General features: G+C 37.2%; 1 protein-coding gene across 2 annotated transcripts in view; it reads left to right on the forward strand.

Annotated features, from left to right (window-relative positions):
• The window catches only part of LOC139980395 (uncharacterized), a 101,479-nt gene that overhangs the window by 18,478 nt on the left and 60,137 nt on the right, over window positions 1-22,864 (forward strand). For both annotated transcript variants that reach the window (XM_071992032.1, XM_071992033.1), the window contains exon 2: window positions 974-4,613. In XM_071992032.1, the coding sequence (XP_071848133.1) occupies window positions 1,206-4,613 (3,408 nt within the window). In that variant the 5' untranslated portion in view covers window positions 974-1,205. The remainder of the gene's footprint in view (window positions 1-973; window positions 4,614-22,864) is intronic.

A 22,864-nucleotide genomic window follows, 5' to 3' on the forward strand; every position in this document is an offset into this window, starting at 1 on the left:
GAAGAAATCATCGTCTGAATTGATAGCACGGGGTATGTAGTATCCAATCATTTAATGTAGATTTCACACTGCCTTGACGCGTAGAGAGCATAATGCCTGATGCGCGGACATAATAAACCCACGCTTAATTGAGCTTGCTCACAATTTGTCCGAGTACCCATTCGCTGCTCCGTAACGTACCTTCATTGTTAAAATATGCCATTGGGAGAGGGGAGCCTGGGAGGGGTGGGACCCGTGGCATAAATTAAATTTCATAACTTAACCAAATGGGCGAAGACCTTATCCTACTCGTGTTCGTGCTACTTTTCAAAAAGTGGTTTGAAGAAACCTGTTCCAGGGTACGCTATGTGCCTGAGTGATTCATTTTACTCTCTATAACAAATCTCACGTTTAAGCTACCACAGTCTCTTTTCGTTGCCGGCACATTATAAGCACTCCTTGCATGCAACCAAAATGACGTGCAAAGTGTAGTAGAAATATGGGCAAGAACATATTACTCTCCTCTTCAAAACTGAGAACTAGGACACCTTATTACGGTAATCAACCAAGCCCTCTGAGTGAGTTGTGCGCAGGGGCGTCACGATTTACTCGGAAAACTCCCCGGGCCGAGGGTTATAGTGAGCCCCTAAAGCGAGCAATTGAGATTGAACGGGTGATACAACTTGTAAGAAAGAAGACTCACACAAAAAAAAAGAGGAAGAAGAAAAAGGAATAACTATAGTAGAACGACTAGTCTACGAAGAAACCATATAATAAGTATGGAGTAGGTGGGATGCGGATAGTTACTGCTTTTCCCCCCACCCCCTCGGGCCTTCTGGGCCTACGCCTTCCCCATATGATTCCATCGCTTTCCCCCTTACTGATGATTCTAAAGAATGATCAAGTGAATGCAATATACGGTCACAGTACACATTGTATGACTAAATTTTAAAGTGAATGTGGTTAATTGTATACATTTTCGTTTGTTTTGCAGGTTCGAGGTTACACTACAGTTCTACCCACGTAGGAAGCAGTTGAGGATGTCAAAACAACACGCTGAGATGTTAACATCGAAATCCACTGTAGTGACCCCCACTCGGCCCTCTACTTACGCATACAAGCAGAAGTAGCATAAGTGAACTTAAGTGTACATTCGGAATACTCTTAATGAGGTAAATTGAATACTTCTAGATAGCTTATTCATTAAAGCCGGCTGTTATGTCATAATGAATAATTCGACGAGAGTAACGCGAACATTACCGAGTAACCGGTCTCAACCGGAATACTCGGTTTCTCATGTATCATTTTCCGTTGGTAGAAATTCACCCGCATCGGACCGGAGACACACCCCTACAGTATCCTCCGTGATCGGTGACAGAGGTCAGAGGCAAATAACATTAGCTTTCAGTTGCAGTAGTAATCCCGATGGATCTGCAATACCACCGGATGTAAAAGTGGAGGGATATAATTCATCGGAATTAAATGCCTACAGCGGGGGTCCATCACGACATACATCACGATATGATAACCCTACTGTGAGAAAACTATACTCATCAAATAATAAGAAGGCAGACGATTTTCATGACAAATCAGATGCGTTTGACCTTCCATTTATACACACATCAAATGAAACCCAAAACCGTGAGTACGTTGATAATAAATTATCTCCCGTTAATAACACGGGGAAACCCTGTGAACATATGATCAGTGAACAAACACACAGAGTAGTCCGTACAAGAGAGTGTGTACTGCAAACAAGACATGACCAAGACAATCGTGTAGAGGAATGCTCCACCAATCACGGACAGTCAGGCTGCAGGAGGAGTACAAATCTGTCGCCACGGTCCAGCACTAGTACTAGGACGATAGTAAAACCTTTTCCGGTTTATGGATCAGCAGGAACAACTAGCATAACAATTCCTTCTACATCTTCGAGGAATCGTGATAAGGTAAATATTGTCGGATTTTCGTCGCCATCACGAAATGCTGAGAAGAAAAATTGTTGGCTTGAGTCCGGTCATGATATTATTAACTACGACGAGGCGGGATACACAGTCTCTACATCACCTATTCATGTAACATCTAGTCTTGGAGGAGGAGGATTAGGATTAACAACACACGGTGGTGGAGATGAATACACGGCTGAAAATAACGGAGGGAATATAACGGATTACAAGAAAACACTGTCGTCAGATTGTAAACAGGCAGTGCCAACCATTTTGACAATAACACCGTCTTCGTCTGAGGTGAGAGCAACTGGAGACCGAGGAAACAGGTACACGGTAATTCGTGGTTTGGAAAGGAACAATGTCGGAATAACGGAGTTGCGAATTAGTTCATCATGCAATACAAGCCTCTCGGTAGGAGAAAGGTCACTAAGCAATATGGATTCCACGAATAATAACCCGATGGATGGAATTCAACAGACAGATTGCTTGGACGAATCTGGACAAAGTCGAGATAAAAACGGATTACAAGCTGGGAGAGTTTTTAAGCCTATCCAGCATGACATTTCCAGTGGCAGAAGCGAGGACATCAGTGCACGCTTGTCTGCTCATGAAAGAACTGTGTCTTCCTCAAGTAGTGCACCTACTACGCCTAGTTTTCCAAAGCCTTTTGTCCAGGGCTGTTACGACACAGGAAAACCGAAGATATCCCAACATGGTAGTGTATCTTGTGTACATGGAATTAGTTCAAGAGCTGAGGAAGTTTCCTCAATGGCGAAGGTGTCTTACAGAAATTCCAGTGCAAGGAACAGTGGCATAGGTATAGGCTTAAGTCAGTCAACCCAAGATGTTGCAGGTAGTGCTAGGCTAGGTTTTGGACCATCCCAGACAGTAGCATCTTTGAAACCGTTAGGTGTAGCCAAACTTGCAAAAGTGTCAAGGAAGTCATTACAGTCCTTTGATGATTTTACTCCTCAAAGCTCTCCTTCGGCTAGTCGTCGATCAAGTATTTCAAGTCAAGATCTTTCAGATGCTACCAACGAAGTTAAAGTTCTGTTATCAAAGGATGTTAATGCTGGAGACTCTTCAGGGCATAGTGTTAGGGTAAGTGCAGTGCAAGTACCAAAGAAGGCTAATTCTTTCAGGCAAAGTTCTCTGGAAATTGATAGCAGAATGTCACCAATGGATACTAATAAGAAATTTCCCCATGAGAGAGAAAGCCCTGAGGTGAAAAACAAGTCGGGTTTAAGAACAGATTTTAGTGCATTTCGGCTCCATGTATCACCGCTCAACAGTCCTAAATCGTTTATCAGAACACATACCACTAGTGCACCATCATCACCAGTGAGATCTCTCCAAGGTCTTACAATTAAAATGAAAGAAACCCCCCCAGTATCACCTCTCTTGTCCCCTCGAGACACGCGACCATTTTCACCAATGTCAGAACCTGCAGAAGATCAAGGCTGTGTTCCAGATATTCAAGATGAAATCGAGTCATGCTCACAAACACTTCCGAGGAATTTTTCACGAAGGAGGCCCAAAACAGCTCCATCAGTTCCAACAGCTCTTTTACGTGAAGTCACTTCTGTTGAAAAGGAATTGAAAGATAAAGTCTCAGCTCATAGAGACAGCAATTCACCTTTAAAATTTTCATTTCAGCCTATTAACATGAAAATAAGGGAGGACACTTCTAGTGACTCTGATAGGACAATATTACCTCACGGTAAAAATATTTCAAATAAGAAAAGAAAGAAGCCCAGTTTCTCTGGTCAGTCAACTGATTCAAGTGAGAGCAATGGAGAATCAAATGGCAGATCAAAAAGTGATCCTACTCAAGATCGAAAACGTTCTGGTGAAAGAGGGGAAAGTGTTTTTGAAAACTTGCATGAATCTCAAAAAGGTCATAGTAGTTCAAGCATTGTAAGTGCTGAAAGTGCTCTTTCTATATCTAGTGCAAATACTACATTGAGTGATCCTAATGTAGATGAGTCATTTGTTAACGCCTATGAAGATGTACTAAATGAACCAGATGGGTCCATCTGCGATAGTCTTGATCATGGCAAAAATGGCAAAACACAATTGAAACAGAAATCATTGACATGGCCAAACGGTGAAAAATCTGAGAATGATTTATCTGATTACTGCTCTGATAAGATAAATATGGCATCTAGTGCACCTGAGGTTTCAGAATTGGATACATCTTCCGAAGAAAACTTGCATTCTAGAAACCGGAGTCCTGTCATGATGCCCAAGCAACAGTCTCTGACAGATTCACCGAAGAGGGCTGACAGTTTCTCAGATCCATCTGTGGACAGTGTAAGACACAAGAGGAGTACGAGTGAGCCTGTTCCTATCGCCATTCATTTGTCTCGTTCAGACTCGGGATCAGATCGCCAGCTACCAACTCTAACAGTTACAACATCACAGGAGTCTGCGCCAACCAAGAAGCGGTTTGAGCGTAAGAAACCCATCATTGGTTCCATTCAGGGGACCCAGTTTCTGCAACCTGAGCCACTGGAGGACCAACCAATCACAACAGGATCGACCCCTGACCTCAGTCAGAATTCCAGGAACTCCAGGCTGGAAAGCTTAATGTCAGCCGGGTCATGTGCAACTTTGCCAAGAGCAGCTGTAACTTCCAAGGTCGGAGAACTCTCGCCAAAGACCAAGCAAAAGAGGAAAAAAGAGGTAAGTGGTCACTACAAAATTTCTTGTCAGGAAGTATTGTGCACAGATCAAAGGACTTGGAAGCTGTAGAAATGCATGAGGAGGATAGGTAAAATCCGAAGCCTGGAATCTTGACGTTTTAACTGCTGTGCATTTTATTACTTATGTCGTAAAAATCTCTCTCAACAAACTGCACCACTGCAAAATAAACAGCACTACTAAATGATGATAAAAATTTAGCAGGTTTGAAATCTTGACGTGTGATCGCAAATTACACTGTAATGTATTGTATTTAAGTACATGCGTAACCTTTTACTTAGTGACCCACTTTGTGCAGCTGTATCTCCATGCCAAGAATAACAGTGCATAATTAATTCAGGGATTACTTCAACCAATGTCACTGCAAATGTGTCTGCTTAAAGTAGCATTTTTAGTTCTGTCGAATGTTCTCCTACTTCTAAAATGTGGGAAGTAATTATATGAAAATTACCATCTGAGCACCAAAATGTTAATTTCTCTATCAATCATTGCTTCAACATAAATTGATACTCTTTTAGTAGGAAAATCACTTGAAATGTCACTTTTGAGTAAATACTTGGTATTTTTGGTAGCCAAAATTGATGACTAAAAGCCTAATGTTGCTTTAAACTGCACTTTGGGAGTGAAAGTGATGAGTGAACATATCTGTGAGTCTGCAGTATATATGAGATTTGTTTTTCATTAATTTATGTGCTCCAAAGCTTTTTCATGAGATTGGTTATGAGAGAGAGAGAGAGTGCATACAGTACACTTGTAGCTTGTTTTTCCACAGCAGACATCTATCATTAATGACTAAGTATCAACTGAAAAACTGACAATCATAAAGGAGCATGGAGGGCCTCAAGCTTATCAAAACAATTGTGTTTTTTGTCAGTGAGAACTCAATGGTTCCATTGACAAATCCCTAATCTGAAGAGAAGTAAATCTTCAAATGTTGGAAGGGCTCTACAGTTTGATCATTTCCATCATAGATCTATTAGCTAGTCAATATTGTTACACCTTGGTGGTGTTTTCATATAGTACTGAAAGTGACTGTTGAAATGATAACTTGCCATTCCATTTTATGTATATACTGTACATAAATAACAGACTCCTATAACCTACACTTTGACCTTCTTCTTGGAATGGTAAAGTAATAGTCCTTGTATTTGGGATAGAGCAAGGACAAAAGAACCTTTTATGAAACATTTTTGGAGTTCAGCTAAGAATGTGCCTGGTTGTATTCTGAGGTATACATAACAGAAAGAACAATGTGGTACAGTAGTTTACCAGTAATATACTGTACTGTATACCATACTGCCAGTCTGCCAGAGTAGCACATGTGTATATTCAGAAGTATCCTGATTCTTCCTGATGTCAAAATAATGTGTGTTCATGTACCCCCCCCCCCCCCACGCCCTCACCTTTATAAAGTGGTTGAGCATTTTCCATCTTTATGTGTTGCTTGCTGTGTTCGAAAAGGACTCAGTAAATACCTTAAACACTTTGATCCTGTAAGTTACATAGTTTGATATTGCTTGTCTGGACATAAATTTGGTCATACCATCTGAACTGTAAGGTCATTTTCTTTCAGTTCAACCTGGCTCCTTGAGATTTTCTTAGAATAATGTATCAAAGTATAATTCTGCACTCTCAATTTACAACAAGTGACAAAAGAATTACCATATTGTCCTGCAGGCCTATATACATGTCAACATGTGTACACAGTACTTGTAACAAGGTTGATTGTAATCTACCAGTGGTCCACTGTTATTCTCACAGTTCTTTGACATCCCTGAGTTGCAATCAAGCTATTGTAATTTAGGAATTTTGACATACAGTACATGACTACAGTACATTTAAGAGTCAACAGAGAGTGATAGCTGTAAACTCAATGTACTGTTAATGCACGCATTTGACGATATTTCAAGGTTCCATTTTCAACTTTAACTATCTTGTTATGACCAGACTTTTAAGTTACTTGAACAACACTATAGGTCTGTGGTTTTCTTTTTGCATGTTTCTTAAAGTTCTCTTATTTCCATTATATGGTACCCACATGATGATATAAAATTATGTAATTTATACAACCATTTATAAGTATATAGTTCATATGACGACAGTTGACAACATACAGTATGAGTGTTGTATCTAGGAATTAACAGTCTGGTTAGCTGTCAAAGGTATATAAAAAATACCTCATTTTCAGTCGGGTCTCTCCCCTTTCCAATTTATTAAATATTCCAATGATTTTAAGAATTAGTGCATAATGAAAGTTATGTAAGAAATCATTGAAGTTTGCTAAGTAGCCAAAATGATGAAGAGATTTATCGGAAAAAATTTCAAGAATATTTCAAGATTATGATTTGATCAAACTCAATCGCAATTTATATCGACTGTTTTCCATATGCCTACTCTGTGCAAGCAAGCTGAAATATGCACACAAGTTCTTGCTCATATGACAGTTAATGGAAGCAAAACTTGGCAGACCAAAATGATGGCCAAGAAAAAGCTACTGATGCAGACATGGAGAACTAGCTATGTTGAAGTTAGTTATCTTATTGTGGTTTGTTAATACTCAATTTATTCAACAGTAAGGTGTGTTCTCCGCTCATGTTTCTGAAGTTTTCGTAATCCACCCACATGTTGAAACATGTGCTGTCTAGCTTTCTGAGATTTGCTAGTGGCTACTGTAGCGGCATTTTTCAAAATTTGAATAGTGAAGCTATTGTTAGGCATTATTGCTGCATGTATAAATCTAAATTTTTGGCAAAGGCAGTCTGAGTCAAACAAGATATTCAGCTTACGAGATGATGCCTGTTTTACATAACATTGGCCATTATCTTATGTAATTTTTTATAGATTTTGAAATTCTGAAAGTACCTGTTATGATGGCTGATAACATATTTCACTTGTTTATTTGTACGTTTTTTATATTTTTAGTCGGAATATAGTTGTAGGCTTTAATTATAGCCTATCAGCCTTAACTTTTTATTAATCAGGATTTAGCCACATTCATCTTAAATTAAACCCAATATTTGCACAAATTTTCAAAGTAACGGGAATTTCCCAAATAAATTTTTCTCAGTGAAGTACTTAATTGAGGAGATGGGCTGAAGAGGTGATATCCATTTAGCAAGTACCATCTAACACTCCATTGAAATACATTTAAATTTCAAGTACTTCTTGCATGTATATGTGAGCTATGCATAGTATAGTATGGAGTCTTTTTACAATAGGATAAAATTAAGTGCTAGTGATTTGCACTTTGCACAACAGTGTCCTCTTTGGATGACTTTGGGTAAATTGCTTGTGATATGTATATCATTACATAGTACATAACATTGTATTAAACACTGATATAGTCCAGGTTGTATTTGTATACCTTGTTTTATAAGTTTTGAGAAATGACGTTGTGAACATCTAAAGCTCGTCAATTTAAGTGGCTGGACTACTTAGTTTAAAACAGAGACCATTAAAACAAATTAACTCAAGAGGACGAATTTTCTGGTCTCAAATAACTTTTTTGCAATGCATTTATACAATATTGGAAACATAAGTTTCCATGTCAATGTATCTTACATGTATCAAATTTTGGACTGAAGCTAATTCTAACCAATATATTGTTAAAATGTGTTTTTTTTTTTGGGGGGGGGGCAAGTATTAACTAGTGCTGATAAAAAAAAAAAATCAAAACCAACTCAAAAAGCTGCTTTAAGGGATAACTTATTTGAAGACTGTTTATGTCTGGGATTCAAGTTATATAAATTTCAAGGAGGCTGGATTAATTTCAGTTATGTTGGAATAGAATGGATGCTTGGGTTGTCTCAAACAGAACAATAGGGCTTAAGAGATGGTTTCAATGTGAAACCCCCTGCTGAGTTGTCATTGTGAGAGGATAGCAACCCACTGGGTTGTTATATCCTAGGACAAATGGGGATTTGGATATTCGGTAATGTGTGATGTAAACAGCATTGAGCACAGTTTATCAACACATCAAAGACCTCCTTGCCTTAAATTGATAGTTTTTAGAAGATAAAACCAATTAACACTTATCTGGACAGGTGTGTGATGTTAATTACCTGATGTTAGCAACATTACCTGTACAGAGCAGTTCTTGTAGTCTTTCTGGAAGCAGACTTGTTTGCCCTAGTGACTGCTTAATGCAGATTGTGAAATAGTTTAATTAAAATACATTTCCACACACAGTCCAATATAATTATGTACTATGTACAGTGTTATTTTTCTTTTCTCTGTCCAGTAGATTATTTGAACAGAAAACATTCTAATGGTGTTAGGTTTGCTGTATTAATTACCACTTTTGAAAACTTAATTTAGGAAACAACTCTATAGGCAAGTGTGAAGCCCCCTTGTTTGTTTTACTGAGGGAATCTCAAAATTGTGAAGTGGCCTTCTCAGTGGAATGAGTCTGCAGTTGTTAGGCCTAAAAGAACAAAGACAAAAGATTCCTCATCCACTATTACCTTCATTATTTCAGCTGTACAGTGCAAGCTAATTGCTTTTCTACGTTTCAAATTTAATGGTTTGATGAAACAGCTGTTACCTTTATGTATGTAGTATTTAGTGGGTTTAGCAAAATTGCATGAAAAGTGTTACCAACAATTTGAAGCAAACATGTTACAGAAAAGAATCCTCAAATGGCGAATTGTTTTTAGTACAGTAGTACCATCATTTTGTAGCGAATGATATGGCTTAAATACAGTCATAGGAGTCTTGAGAAGCTGCTATTGTTGATATCATCTGAAATTAGAAAGCCTCAAAATATTATTCTTCAATTCCTAGAACTTCACCAAATTTACAAACTATCCATAATCCTACCATTGTTTAAAGTCTCAATGTGTGTTTGCCAAATTTTAACTTTGACCTTTCCAGCTTACTGCCCTAAAAGCTCAGTGAAAATAACACCCTTGTACGCAAGTTTCATATTAATAATCATTATTTTGATTGAGTTAGCTGTCGTTAAACATTTAGAGCTAAATAAAATTCGCCAGATTTTTTAACGAGTACGTCCGTAGATTCTCCAACCCTTACTCAAAATTGGCAAGCCCCGCCCAACAGATCATGCGCCAATCAAATCTCTCTGTTTTGTTTAGACCTTAAGGCATAGGACTTACGAGTGGATGATACAAGCATATATACTGTAGGTTACATTTTGTGTAAAGAACATGCTGATACGGGCGGTCACAGTGATTTTACTGTAAATCGTTCGTGACCAAGAGAAAGTTGTAAGGGTACTATATAACCCTGTTCAGATTTGAGAAACAAAGAGGATCAGGATCCTCAGAGAGATATGTCACAATGATAGTGTATAATTCACGGTGCGCTTTGTTCTGTATACATGTACATTACTTCTATGCCTGTATATGCCGAAGTGAGAAAGATCCAGTCACCAGAGATTAAAGGCCGGCTAGTCTCCTGATCATCCAGACTTAATCTTGATCATCATTGCGGGGTAAGGTTCCTCTCCGAAAGGGAGACCACAATTGCAGGCTGTGATCCTGAGAATGCAATCATTCACACTACGATCTTGACTGCCCTTGCATTCTGAAATGTGAACAAGGCTTATAGTATGGCCAACAAGATATATTTGTTTATAGTTGAATACAATATTTTGATGAACTTACTTAAAGTCAAAGATTTTTTTATATTTTTTTTTATTCAAGGTTTTGCATGCCAACATTTAACTTGCATGCCAACATTTAACAGAAAGCTTAAAAAGTCTGACCCCCTCTCATATGTACCGCCCCAGTTCCCAGAATGATAAGGTCTTTTAGGAGATGTGGAATTCTATGATTACTTAGAATGCTATATTTATACTAACCCAATGCACCAAAGGGGGTAACATTTTGGTGGATTTACCAGATCTATAATGACACACTTAAATAGAAAAGCACTGACTTTGTAATCAAAGTAATCTGGTCAGACAACTAGCACTGAAGGCTTAATCAGTTGTGACAACATTGTAAGATCGTGGAGGGTCAGAGTGTCTCACACCTGACCTGCTGCAAATGTATATTTTTGGGAAGTAAAGAATTTGCAGTATGGCTCTTTGTTTACAGTTGTCATCAAAGGGACGCTGCTTGTAATGCACCTAATGGACTCAAGTAATTATGGAGAGAAAAATATTCGCTTTAGATCATTGAACTGTATGTACAGGTGTTTCATAACATTGGAACTGAATGTCATAGTGGTTCATTTCCCCAAAGATGATGATGGCCGGTGTTCAGTGGTAATGATACAAATTAAGATTTAAAAGGTTCAAACAATACTATTAAAGAAATACTGTACAAACCAAATATTTTGTCCATATTTTCTTCATAAACCGAAAGCTTTACATACAAGTAGCCACTACGTTGCCACATCATCATGGAGTTATACCTCATTCCTCTCTTACCTGCCTCCTAATTCCAGGTAATAAATAACATGTGTGTACTGTGGGCCTTATGAATGGTAGATCCAGAAGAAAGAGGGCAGCCGTGGCTTTAGAGAGGTACATTTGGGCTCAGTAAAGGAACACTACCAGTATTTACTTCTTCCTCTCTGTATAGGCCTGTACCTTTCATTTATACATAACATATAAGGCTTATTATAAGCTAGGGTATTTGGAGTGCTTATATGTATTTGGATTGAGCCAGGTACTGTAAATATTTCCATCCATAAACTTTAATATACCCAACCAATACATTTTGGGTTGACTTTCCAAAGTCCCTACAGCCTCAGTCTTTATATTTCGTTCATATTTTACATCGCTTGTATGATTCTATGGAAGCATCCGGTCATTTACTTAGCATCTGTTTATTGGCATGTCATAATTAGATAATGACACGTATACATGTTTATGATACAAAACAAACATCCAATTCTTGCTAGTGAATCACTTTCATTGCTCTCTGATTGAGACCTTCCAGCGTAAAGGTGCGATTCGATTGGTGTGTGAATTAGCCTGTAGGGTACAAAGTTCACCTTTACATCTATGGCCAAGTAAGTCTGTATGGAGAAGCAAATGCAGTCAGTCTTTGAGACTGTATTGTACAGCAATTGTGTTCCACAACGTTATAAATAACATTGAGTCGAACATTTGAGACAGTGATAGCAACATACTGTACATTACTTTCTTAAATACTGTGTTGACATTTCCCAATCAGGATGAACACCGCAATTTACATAATAATGCGACCTGACTGAAGAACATTGAAATAGACAAAACTCAAGTTCAATTCGACTGTAGTGACCATGTTAACGATAGTCATCAAAGACCCATAGTCCTTTAGGCTGACCCTGCCTACTGACAGACTGATCCATGTTAACAGCTGGTGCTCATTTAGGTCACATACAAAATGATTTCCCTGTAAATTGGTCTCTGTTTTGAAACTGGGCAGTTGTAGTCATTAACAGCTGCACACTATACAACCTTTATTGACTGCTGATCTAAAAACACTACATTGGGAATTTGCATGACTCAAACAGACGTACTGTAACTTTAAACTGGCTGAATCTTGATCAGTTGGATTATGAGCACATGCACAATGCCCGACTTTTCACATTTTTCCATGACACAACAGTGGAGATGAGTTAGATGAGATGAGATGAGTGGAGATGAGTTAGGTCAGGTTCAGTGAACCATTGGTGCTGTCAGATTAAAGTCAACTTCTACAGTACATCAAGAAGTAAACAGAATCACAACCACTACAAAAAGTGAAGATGCCATGAAGTTTTCCTTCCTGTACTTATTTTGAGGTAAATTACAGCTGAACACTGGACCTGGTAGGGCCGTATGAACAAGATGATGGTTTTATCAGTCAATCTCTTGAGTTTCCCGGAACCCATCTCCAATTACTCTTCAGTCTTCACTCATTATGTATTCTCTAGGTAATTTGCATACTAAGTCTGGAAAATCACAAAATGCAAAATTTCCAGTATATACAGCTGTATGTATACCACAGCATGTGTGTTGTCTGATTTACTTCGCTCTCTCTTACCTGTCTCCCACTCCACAATTGCACTTTCCTATCTACCTAACTACACATTAGGAAACCTTTCAGCACTGCGCCTTCGCTCCCTGGGCAACACCCACTAACTTATCCTTCTGTATCTACCACCCCAGAAGTTACTACACATATTTTACGTAAAATTCTGCGCTTGTAATTTATACAACTGTTTTTGCGTTTTTGGACTTCATCTGTGGATAATCATAATTTGACTAAGTACTGAGACCTTCTTTCGTTGCTGTCCCACTTCGCTTACTTGTTTGCTTGTTCTTTTACTAGCACCTAGCTGTTCAGTTGTTATCAGCTCCACAGCATGTACCAACTTACTTTACCAAAGGTATGTAAGTTACTGAAAAAATCCTCACAAGTGTAGCTGTCATCTTCAGAAGATTACATATTGCAAATATATTAGAGAACTTCACATGGTTTCCATGACAACATCTTTGTAGAGTAATTTTATCACCTTGGATAAAGAATAGTTTTTCTTGAGTAACTGCTGTTGCGTTATCAATGTTAGCCCATGTTTTGGTCATAAAACAGACTGCAACAGTACTCTGCAATTTAGCAATGCATCAAGCTTGCGATATGCTTGCGCAGGCTTGCATAGTTTGGTTAAATTCAGCTGGAACAGTTTAGTTCTGTGAAGGAGCTCTATAGGTCTTCAATGAAACATATATACCTGGGATCCAGGTATTGAAATCTGCTTCAGAGTTCATACTCTTGCACTTAAACATCCTATAGGGGTTTGTAAACCTCCTATAAGGGTTTCTCCCTCTGAGCTGCAAGGGGTCAACAGGTTATCTCAAATGGAACAAACTGGCTCAAGGGGTCAACAGGTTATTTCAAATGGTGGAAAACTTTCTCAAAAATATTCACAACATATAAACAATGTCAGTAACTCTGAACAACTATTTAGGGGTTTGCTATCTCACAGTTGGTAAGATGTGTCTATATTTCACATAGGAAAATGTGTCTATATTTCACATAGGAGAACTGTTCTTTCTGTATATTGAAACATTTTGGTTTAAAATTCTATGTACTGTAAATTGCTTATGAGTTAGTGGCATGGTTGATGTCCACAAGGGATTTCTATAAATCTGTTTTGGTTCTCACTAAAGTCTTGGACAAATTGAACTCACTTGCTCTACTTTAGTCAGATAGTTACAGTATTTTGAATTTTGAACAAATTGTATGGCAAGGAATCACAAAGCTAACTGGCTTTCTGGGTTAATTGATTCATAACTCACCAAATGTTGTTCAAATTATTGTCATAATTGATCAAAACTAACACATCCTCCATGATATTTGCACTAAATGAAATTGATTTATATTGAGTCTACTAATAAAATTGAGTCTACTATTGAGACTCAACTGATTCTTAAAATTTTACTGCCCAGACACGTTGCTATATATTTGATTGAATGACATGCTCACAGTAAATCACTTGTCAGAAATTATCAGTAGTTTGGACTTTTTATCATTATTGAAAGAACTAGTTAATGAACAAAATTGTTTTGGTATATTAGGATAAGATTTGTCAACATTAACTCAAACATCTACTTTAAGATACTTATTGGCCAAAGAGTGAGAATCTGTCCTAAAATATTCCACCTTTTGTAACAATAAAATGAACATGTAAACTATAAAGTGATGTCAGACTTTTATTATTATTATTATTTAAAAAGGCGCATAATATCTATGTGGCATTAAAATTTGCGTATATTTCCACATGTTTTCTTCCTTATCAAGCATACGGTGCAGTGTATTCTTCAATACAATGCACTCTGAACCTCATACTAATTCAAGCTGCGAGCATCTATGATACCATCAGTCTTGATGTTGAAAACCTGCACATATACAATATGGGTTGGCTTCTTTTCCAAGTAATGAGAAGGAAAGTGTTCTGCAGGTTTCACTGTTACTTATATTGAACTTAAATTAATGTTGTTAAAGTTGAATGAAATATACCTTCAAATCTTTAGTATATTAATATTAAATGGAAACAATAAGTGGTCCTATAAAAATAATTGAATAATGAATACCTAGCAGATAATTTTTCATTCAGAAATGGAGCAAACATGCATGCAACCCAATGCAACATGCAGCTTTAACAAACAATTAAGGTTGGTTCATAAATTATTATCATAATATGTCAGTAATTCAGACAAAAAAATACCAGCCACATAACCTTCACAAAAGTATCCTCATGAAAACTTGAAAATTAAAATGCAATAACACATATCCTAAGATGTCTTTTGAAATTTAATAACAGCATGAACATGTTAATTGCCAGAATTGTTAACCCCTCCTTTCGTAAAGTTTTTCCACATATTCACCCATGTACTACTAATGATTGATTTTATGGTCCATTATTTTTCCATAAAGCCTTAATTGTTCACACTTGATTGAAGATGCAATGAGGGTAGATCTGACCTCACAGCTGGGGCCATCAAGATTGTAGTGTAGATGCTTGCGTACTCAGGATCAGACGCTGCAATCATGATCTCCCATTTGGGGAGGATCCTGACACCGCAAGGACAATCAAGATGATAGTGAGGACACAGGGGAAACAAGCAACCCCAGATCTCCTGTTACTTGACCTGGTCACTACTGCATTATCTGCCACAGAAGTACAATTATACAAACAAAGCCCTCACAGTGAATTGCAAACAATCATCGTGACCTTTTCCTAATTGCATGCATAATGTTCTCTGTTTGTCATTGACCATCTCAGTCATCAGCTGCCGATGTGAATATTGTTTGTCATACTGTATCTCAATGGGTTTTGCTGTAATACTTAGATCGAAGTATGTTGTTCATCCTGGCTATACCCTACAGCCTAGTGTGTCACAATCATATAAGATTATGTAAAACAATCGAAACCACACTGCAGTTTGCTCTCTGGTTACTCTATTGAGTGGAGAGGGGAAACTTTAAGTTAGTCCTAGTACTGACAATATTATAAAAGGGCGGTCCAATCTGTTGGTTTGGAGATTGGTATATAGTATCCCATATCGTAAGGCATATTTATGCTTCTGCAAGGAGAGGTGTGTGTAGTTGCATGATTGAAGTAAAGAATATAAAAGAAATAACATGAAATGTTGTTGAGCATCATAATAAATATGGCAGCTTCTGTATGCTTGGTATTCATGGTGATATACTTGACAAGGAGTGTACATGATCTATGAATATAATGACTAACATCTTTCTTCTCTTTATTGTCAAATACAAGATATTAAAACTCATTAAAACTATCATGACATAAACAGTAAATTATTAGCACACTAAAACTGCACTAATGGTTACTACAAGAATTGCAGGCACTGAGGTGTCTGGAAAGTACAGTGTGATATGGCTCAGTGTTAGATTCTTCCTGGAGCAATGCATACATACAGTATATACCCTGACTTCAATTAAAGGGTAACAATTTACAGTTCCACACTTTATATGGTTACATAAAAACTCCTGTCTAAGGTCCAGTTTCTTTACCAGCTACATGTAGATCATATGAGTGTAGGATCAGGGCCCACTTCAATTCCTTAATGGCTTTCAGTTGTATAGGATGGTGATTTTGAGTTATCCTACAGCACAATGGCCTACAGACAAGCTTCATTGCCCATCCTCTACAGACAAATTTTGTGAAAGGAGGAGATCAAGAAGCACTTATTAGGAGTATTAGCAGAATATAGACCTGTACAGACTTGCTGTGCTATACAAGTCAGAATAAGTTTAAAAAAAAACTCTTGTTTTTTACTTGAAAGGGCTATAAAAATTAAAAACCTTGATTTGGTATGGTACATGGTATATGGTAGATGGTATGTAGGAATAAAGAACATAATATACTTCAAACTAAATTTAAACTTGATGCATGGCATTACGTATGATGGCACTTATCCAAACTCTTAACACTGCAAATCACAAGTAGGTCCATTTATTCATTGATACTATCCTGGAGGTGACGTAGATATCATGCCTTTTGATGTCTCCCATTCAACTTTTCTTAAAAATTTTGAATGATCATCATAGAGTAACTGGGAAAAGAGAAAATATGACATATCTGGCATATATCATAATTTGTTCTTATTGAACCTTTTGGCTTTCTGACTACACTTTTCCTGTGCCTGCATGTCTGGCCACTCGAGTTTCTTCCTTGAGCTTATCAAGCTCGGTGGATCGTCGTGATGCTGGAAAATATCAGTAAGTGCTCATTAGCAAATGGAATGTAGATTTTTAGTCACCACTATTAATGTGGACGAGGTACAAATCAAGAATATGCAAGCAGGAGATGGGAATCAGAGATGAGCCTGTAGCTGGCAATGGGGTGATTTATGGTCCCATCATCCTTGATGCCAAACATTGCACTTCTAAGATGAGTAGTCACAGGAGATACAGTAGTTCAGTAGAGGTAAGGCATATAGTCATTCTTGACCAGTATATAGATGAAGAATTTGGAAAAGTTGAACGACGATAACAAAAAATCTCTATAGTATTCAAAGTAGAAATAAATTAATATTGTTCAAATTTAAGCAAATTATTTTGTAATTGTAGTCATGAATGGAGATAGTTCAGTAAATAGATATTGGCATATGTCATTCTTGACCAGTTATAGCTGAAGTATTCTGAGAAGTTGAACGACAATAAAAAAAATCTCTTTTCAAAGTAGAAATAAATTAATATTGTTCAAAGTAAAGCAAATTATTTTGTAGTTATAGTCATGAATGGGAATGGGTTGCTTTCAAATTCTACCAATAAATAGTAGACTGCTAGGATTCTGTTTGAAAGCAGCTTTTGAGTTTGGTCAGAATTTTTTTTCAAAGATTTAAGTATTTCTTATAAAATTTGATTGAACCAAACTAAGACAAGCTTGTAGAGTTGTAGCAAAGGAATGTTGTTGAGTGAATTATTCATGAATTGTTTTCATTCCTCAATCTTTTTGTGTGCTGGAAAAATTTATTGTACCGTAGCATAAAATATGTGTAAAAGTATATTTTCCTCACTACTTGAAATGAAACTTTGCTAAAAAACTATTGAGTAACTTATTTACAGGATTTTACTGTGAACTAGTACTGAAAATTTGAAATATTTATAGATTTTAACTCAAAAAGCTGTTCTTAAGTGAAGTCTCTTAATTCAGTTATAAGATTGCAGAGTGGTTTGGATACATTGGATTTATCGTGAATACAGCTTAATGTTTTGATAGTGCAGTTACAGGTATCATGTTAGACATTGCTTTTGCTACAGTATGCAAACACTTAACAGTTTGGTAAGAAATTTTGCCAGTCTGACTAATACTCAAAATAAGATTGCAATTGATCAAACTAAGCCATCCACCTAGCTGTCTTTTCTCCCCAGAAAACAGTTTAATGAGGGAGTACTTACAGACCAAATGGTTATATAATGGTTATATGTAAATATTGAATGTATAAGTTTCGGCATGACATTTCTATCACTCAGACACTCAATTTTCACACTAGTATTAATGCGAGAAAAATGCAAATTGAAAAAATGCCAAGATTTTCAACTTTTTACTTGATTTAAAAGGAAAGTTGAACCATGCAAGCTAATGGCTTACATTGCCATGGGAAATTTAGTATACAATATTGTAGAAAATTAATCCAAATGTCAAAACAACAAATGTGCTTTAATATCTTATGATAGTCCCAACTGAATTTGTGCTGGAGGGGCTGGAGGTGGAGAATAACTGAACAGTGTGAGTGGAAATATTAACTTGTGCTTTCTGACAAACTCTGTTAAGTACTATCAGATGGGGTCGTTACTTCATGTATTGATTTTGACCTTTCAAGTCCTTAAACCACTTGCTGATCTCTAAACCCTGGAGGTTTTAAATTTTTCTTTCAAGCTTGCTCTCAACTGCAGTACATTCCTTTAAAGATTCTATACATAGTATATTATATACTGCTGCCAGTGCATGTCTGTTTTTCAAAAGTACTACTACATTGTTGCAATCAGCTATTATACCTACCCAAAGAGTGAACCGTGAATTGTGAGCATACCTCGGATGTTTTGTGTACCTGTCAAAGGCATCATCTCTCTCTAGCTCTCACTAAGTTAACAGTAGTAGAGAACATATCATCATGTACAACCATGGAGCTATAAACAGAGCTCCATGGTACAACATAACACAGTTTGATGAGCTTCTTCTAACCCTGAACAAAATCACAGTCACAGATGGTGCATGTGTAACATGGCCATGAAGTAGTACTGCCTTTTCAAAACCCTGCAAGTAATTAGATCATCATCACTGCCAGACAGGAATTTTGCTCTCTAGAAAGTAATTTTTGTTCACTTCTTATCAATTTTTTTTCCTCCATCGCCACCGATTATGAAAGTTTTAAATTACTGTTGATAGCTGCAAACACATCATCCTTCAATGTGCATATTGGTGTAATTAATTTGTCTTTCAAGGTTATTTTAACTAAACACTGTAGGGAGGGAGAGTGGAGACAAGCAATAACAACAGTACTGAGTGAAATATTTTGCTAGCTAGATAATAGTAGTGGTATGCCTTTATCGTATGACCTGTGTCTTCATCTCATCACATTTTTATGTCATGAATACACTTGAAGCAAGTACATACAGTAATATCATGAATGTGTGATTATATGATTTGCTCAAATCTGAAGCATTAATGCAGCATAAATTTTGCATTGGCTTTAAATAAATTCATTCGCTGAAAAGACAAACACAGTGTTCAGATAGGATAGTGCGTTCATGAACAGATCACGGTCTGATGCTGAGCGTGTTAACAGGTCACGGACCAAAAATCCATTTGAACGCATTCATGATCAGAATCACAAGCCTGTGATCATGGTTACAAGTTGGAAGGATCAGATCACCCATTAGTGAGTACAAGCTTTCTTTTATATTTGGTGGCAAAGGTCATATGAGGTCATGCATGGGTCTAATTTTCCTGTGGATAGAACTGCTATACATATTGTAGCATTTGTATAGTAATTTGCCCATATTGTATAGTATTTTGCGATGAGATACTGGATAACTTATTCCCTGTATTTACTTCATTCCTCGCTTACCTCTCTCTAATACATAAGCACTCCAATCTACCTAGCGTACAAACTGGTTACATTCTACTGTACCTCTAATTACTCTCCAAGAGGATAATGGTACTACCATGTTTTTGCCCCAGGTCAGTGACTTTTGATCCACTTCTTCTCTGGCAGTAGAACTTAGGACAATGATAAAAGACATTTAACTTAACCTTTGGCCTTCATCTCTCAATATGCCTCCAAAAAATTGAGATTGCTTCATTTATGTAACATAACCATGACTTTGCACTTTTTGTGACTATCCCATGAATACTTGTGTCAAGTTCTTTCTAAGGAGCTTCACAAATCTGATGAGAGGTACTCTCCTTTAAGTTTTTGTTAACAGGCTCTTCTGAAGCTGTTGTAACATTACCACAGAGGTGATTCTCATATTCCGAGAGTGATTCACTTAAACATGTAACCTGAGGTATGCTGCTGCTAAAGGCTATGAGAGTAACAGACAAGCAGATGCCTGGCAGGAAGCTGTACATTGCCATATATACTGTACTAAAGCTTTGCTTTTGTGTAATATTAGGTTCTGTTCAGATTGTATAGAACTGTTATGTTCTTTTCATGTGTTGTGTCTAGTTGGTATGGATCCCAAGCATTAAACATGTTTTGAAACATTTTGTAAGACTGTTTGATTTGTTGGTATTTCTTTCAATGATGTAAAGATGAGGTGTAGTAATATCATCAGATTGATAATCAGACAGTATAGTATTTAGATCAAACCAATGTAATTTCTGAAAATGGAAGGTGGGTTCATCCAAACCTCAAAGACGTCAATTGTAAAGCAAAATGGTTAGTAAATTTAACATGTAAATGTACCTTGTAATAACAATGTCTTTATGCCATGAAATCACTTACTGTATCAAAAGTCATCTGTAGAAGACCCTGCAAGGCCAAACAGATTTGAAACAGTGAAAATATGTTGTAACACAGACCATTATGGGTGCTCAGAATGGTACAAGATGAGTGGGTGGTGACAAGGAAGTGGTTCAGTAGGACCACACTGGTACCAATACATTTACTTCTCTCCAATCTTACCTGTCTCCCACTCCACATCTGCACTTTCCCATCTACCTAACTACTGTACACACTGGATTGTTTCAGCATTGCGCCCTCGCTCCCTGGGTACCGCCCACTTACACCTCGTTCAGAATCTACCACTTACATGTAGGAAGAAACTACACGTTTTTGTTAGCGACTTTTGCGTAACAAATATCACCCGTTTCTTACGAGTTTTGGAACTTGCACGTTGAGTAGATCTTTTAGAAAATTAATGTTTTAGTGGAGAAAGCATGTAAGTGTCATCATGTGTAAATACTGAAAACAACAAGTATTTAGAGCATTTCGTATAAACCTTTGAGCCTGTCACTGAACCTCCTTCAGTAGTAAGATACAATCTTTGTGTACTAAACTTTTTATTCCTGTACAGAAGTATGACCTTGTACTGCTCTCCTTGGTAATCTGCTAGAATATGACACAGCAAAACCATTTACTGTAGAATAAAATATAAAGGATTACAGCTTGTCAAACACTGTTCATAAATCATGCATTTATAACCAGGTTGTGTATTGCTTGATGCAGTGGCTTTCAATTGCCATATATACGGTTTAATTAGTTTGTTTACTTCAGCTAATAGCATAAGAGCAGCCTGGTGTTTGTTAGTTTAGATCTAAATAGTCCCTATGTGACAATACAAGTTCATAGAATTTACTTCCCTGGTCTTTTCTCTGTCTCCTATCAACAAACTCACGTTCCTTTCTATATCTGGTATTATATTTAATTAAATGTGTTCTGTTTTCATTAGCCCTGATTAAATGACACTTCCAATGTATTAAACCAGCGTATACTATGTAACGACTGTAGTGTAGGGGAATAATTTATCTTATATCGCATAGCAAAATGGTGACATTCCTGTACAATTGCAAAGATGTTTGTAGCAGTTCTTGTATTTACTTCGCTCCTCGCTTACCTGTCTTCTCACAACCTTAGCACCCGTTCTACCGTGCCTAGAATGTCCTGGTTACCTTTTAACACTGTGCGCCCTCTATGACCGGCCTCTCCAGTCATTGCCCTTCCTTCTCATTCTACCTTTCAAAGTGTCTAGACGTGTATTTTCGAGTGGATTTCTCTTCCTTCGGAATTCGTCCTTTTTTGGTAACTTAGATTTCGGAAATTTTCTTCCCTGGACTATTAAGGAGTTAACAGTCTTTCAACAGCCTGATGAGTATCCTTTTCTTGTTTGAGTGAGGGTTTTTGGGGACTGTTTTTGTATAGAGTGACTTCCGCCCAAGTTTTCCTCCGTGAGCATTACAGGGATAGCAGATCCGTGAACTGCTTTGTTTGTTTCCCCCTTTTTTTTAGCACACACGCTATAGGCAGTATCGTTTTTTCATGTTCTTGCTTCTTGTTTACATCTTGTTTTCATATGTTGACATGCTTTTATAATTGTTTTCCGTGATTACCCTCTCTCTGTCGCCCTCTCGTTACAACTTGTGGGTTTGGTTTCGTTACACCATTTTCGTAGCGTACTTACAGGCAGTAAAGTGTTCTATCAGAGACAATAATCAGCGCCTTCAAACCTGCCACACAAAATTTGAACACTAAAGTATTCCCAGAGAGTATCAAGTTTTTTTCCCCAAAAGAAGCATTTGGAGTTGGTTTTAATCTATTTTAATCCTCCATAATTTACAAAAATCTCAACATTGTGGGCCATTAGCTTGATTAATGAAGCTTCTTTGCAAATAATAAAGTATGAGTCATATGTATTGCCAAATTTGATTCATACATGTGGTTTAATATACAATGTTCAGTATAATTGAAAAAGTATTCTTGTGGTGAAATGGTGAGGACCACAATGTAATGAATTGTGCACTGAGGAACCTTGTTGTGATGAAAAAGATGTACAAATTTGTCTTAGTTTGCTTGAGAAATACTCAGCAGATTTGGTAAAAACTGCCCATCAGATAAAGAAAGATGCTTTTAATTTTTTAAAACTCTCTAAGGCTGCAACTCTGCATACATAACAAAATAAAGTGACTTTGGCGGTTCCCTGTATGCATACTGCTTAAGTATTCTCCCCTGCTGGTTGGAAAATCTCTTCACCTGTAAATTGAATGACCACAAATATGGATGGACTTTACCACAACTTGATAGACAGTTTGTAATTTAGAGA

Source organism: Apostichopus japonicus, chromosome 14, assembly GCF_037975245.1.
Source record: "Apostichopus japonicus isolate 1M-3 chromosome 14, ASM3797524v1, whole genome shotgun sequence".
Classification (NCBI taxonomy): domain Eukaryota; kingdom Metazoa; phylum Echinodermata; class Holothuroidea; order Aspidochirotida; family Stichopodidae; genus Apostichopus; species Apostichopus japonicus.